Genomic DNA, 2,148 nt, shown 5'->3' on the forward strand with positions numbered 1-2,148 from the left:
GAAACATTCGATTGTATCTAGAGTTTAAGTTTGTTGCGTTTGTTTTTTTTTTGTTAGAGAGCAAAAAGAAGAACAAAAAAACAAAGCATGCAGGCAATGTTGTATCACACACACGCACACACCTCTCTCGCTGCCGACTCAGATGGAGCTGAGCAGCACGAGAGAGAAAAGAAAAACAAAAATAAAAATTTAATACTTTTTAAATATATTTAACTAAAAAGCAACAAACAACGACAGCATTTCTTACTCTGTAGCAGCCATCGGCCCCCCCGAGCCCCCAGGCAAGCGGGGTGTATATACTGCGTCAACGGCATCTTCTTGTAGAGGAACTAGAACAGAATTATAATAATAAAGATAAAACAAAATATATTTAGAATATATTCACCTTAATAGAAGAACAAAAAGCTGAGAAACCTTCTGTGTTTATTTGCAGTATCGGAACCACTGCTGCGGTGTACGTACACCTCGTTCTCCGCCCACAATGCAGCAATTTCCGTTTTTTTTTGGTGTTTTCGACTTGTTTAAACTGAATTTTGCATGAATAAAGTTATAAATATGTTTTTATTAATTTAAAACTCTAATGATGCATGCAAGAATAACATTTTTTCACAAATTCATCGGCGCACAGAAGACCACCGGGCTGGTGCACTTGAATACAGGTGTTGCAACAGCAATGGAAAGCTGTACGATTCTCCTTTTTGTGTGTTTCTTTTGCAGATATTATTGAACTATTTCATATAAAATTAAATATTTTACCTTTTCCCTCACTCGAGGGTTTGTATTCCCCTCAGGTTTATTAGCAACCGGCTTCCACTCTCCACCATCACCTACTGGCATTCAGCCTCTCGTCTATGCGACGGCTCTGAGACGACGGTAACCCCCGATCTTCAATATTTTCCTGCATTTCTTGTATTTTTCTCTTATTAAAAAACATTACACAGGCCTCAGCTTCCTGGTTTCTCAGGATACTGCAGCTCTATACTCTCTGCACGCCGACTTGAACAGCCAACGCCACAGCCGCAACTCAACAGAAGAGGTGCCGAGACACTGCAACTTGGGGCTTTGCAGCAGTCGTTGCATGCATTCAGAAGCATTTCTGTCACTATCATCAACCGCAGCAGCAGCAACAGCAGCAGCAGCAGCAGGAGCGACAGCAGCAGTACTATCATCAGCAGCAGCGTCGATACAAACTGCAGCAATAGGAAAATATCAACAGCAGCAACAGCAGCAACATTATTTTTTCGTTTTACCCTTTTTTTTTTCTAAGTTTCTGGTTTTTTTTTTCTCTGTTATGTTTGCTTTAAACAAAAAACCTGCAATGAAAAGCCGCAGCAGCAACGAATACAGCGGAGCTGCGGTGTATGATCAGCTGCCCCTCAAGGCCGATGATGGAGACTTGCAGGCGTGAGTAGCAACACCTTCGAACACCTTTTAAAGTCTTCATTTTTACCTGCAGCAGCAGCAGCAACACCAGCAGCAGCAGCAGCAGCAGCAGCAGATACAGCAGTAGCAGCAGCAGCAGCAGCAGTTACAGCAGCAGCAGTAGTAACAGCAGCAGCAGTTACAGCAGCAGCAGTAGTAACAGCAGCAGTAACAGCAGCAGCAGTAGTAGTAGTAGTAACAGCAGCAGCAGCAGCAGCAGCAGCAGCAGCAGCAATAGTAGTAGTATTTGTAGTGGTCGCCAGTTATTGTTGTTTGTGAGACGAGAGCAGCAGCTGTTGTTTCTTTTGTTTCATTTTGTTTTTTATTTTGTTGTTTTATTGTGTTGTTTTGTTTTGTTTTTTCTTTTTTATTGTTTTATTTTTTATTTTTTTTGTTTTTATTTTTTGTGGATTGTGGTGACAGACAAAAACAAAAAGGAAGAAAGGCTGCTCCTTCAGCAGAGAAGAAAATCAAAGTAGGGCGGAGATAAACTAAACTTTTTTTTTATTTTTGTTTGTCTTTTTTATTTGTTTTGTTTCTTTTTATTCTATTTCATTTTGTTTTTTTATTTTTTATTTTCTTTGTATTGAGTTTGTCTGCTGCATGCATGCGCATACACCCCAATCTCAATTGAAAAAGAACTTCGGGTGTACAGGCAGCTTGCATGCATGCAGTGGTGTGTTTTTTTTTATTGGTTTGTTTTTTTTTTTTTTTTTTTTTTTTTTT

General features: G+C 39.6%; 1 protein-coding gene across 1 annotated transcript in view; it reads left to right on the plus strand.

The window, feature by feature from the left end:
- Positions 1–1,318: 1,318 nt before the first annotated feature.
- Positions 1,319–2,148, plus strand: part of EMH_0048900 (uncharacterized protein) — a gene marked incomplete at both ends in the record, with an annotated part of 5,147 nt that continues 4,317 nt past the window's right edge. Inside the window, one exon of the mRNA XM_013496459.1 lies at positions 1,319–1,404. Coding sequence (XP_013351913.1) covers positions 1,319–1,404 — 86 coding nt within the window. The remainder of the gene's footprint in view (positions 1,405–2,148) is intronic.

This window comes from Eimeria mitis, genomic scaffold, assembly GCF_000499745.2.
Source record: "Eimeria mitis Houghton genomic scaffold, Emh_scaff2118, whole genome shotgun sequence".
Classification (NCBI taxonomy): Eukaryota; Apicomplexa; class Conoidasida; order Eucoccidiorida; family Eimeriidae; genus Eimeria; species Eimeria mitis.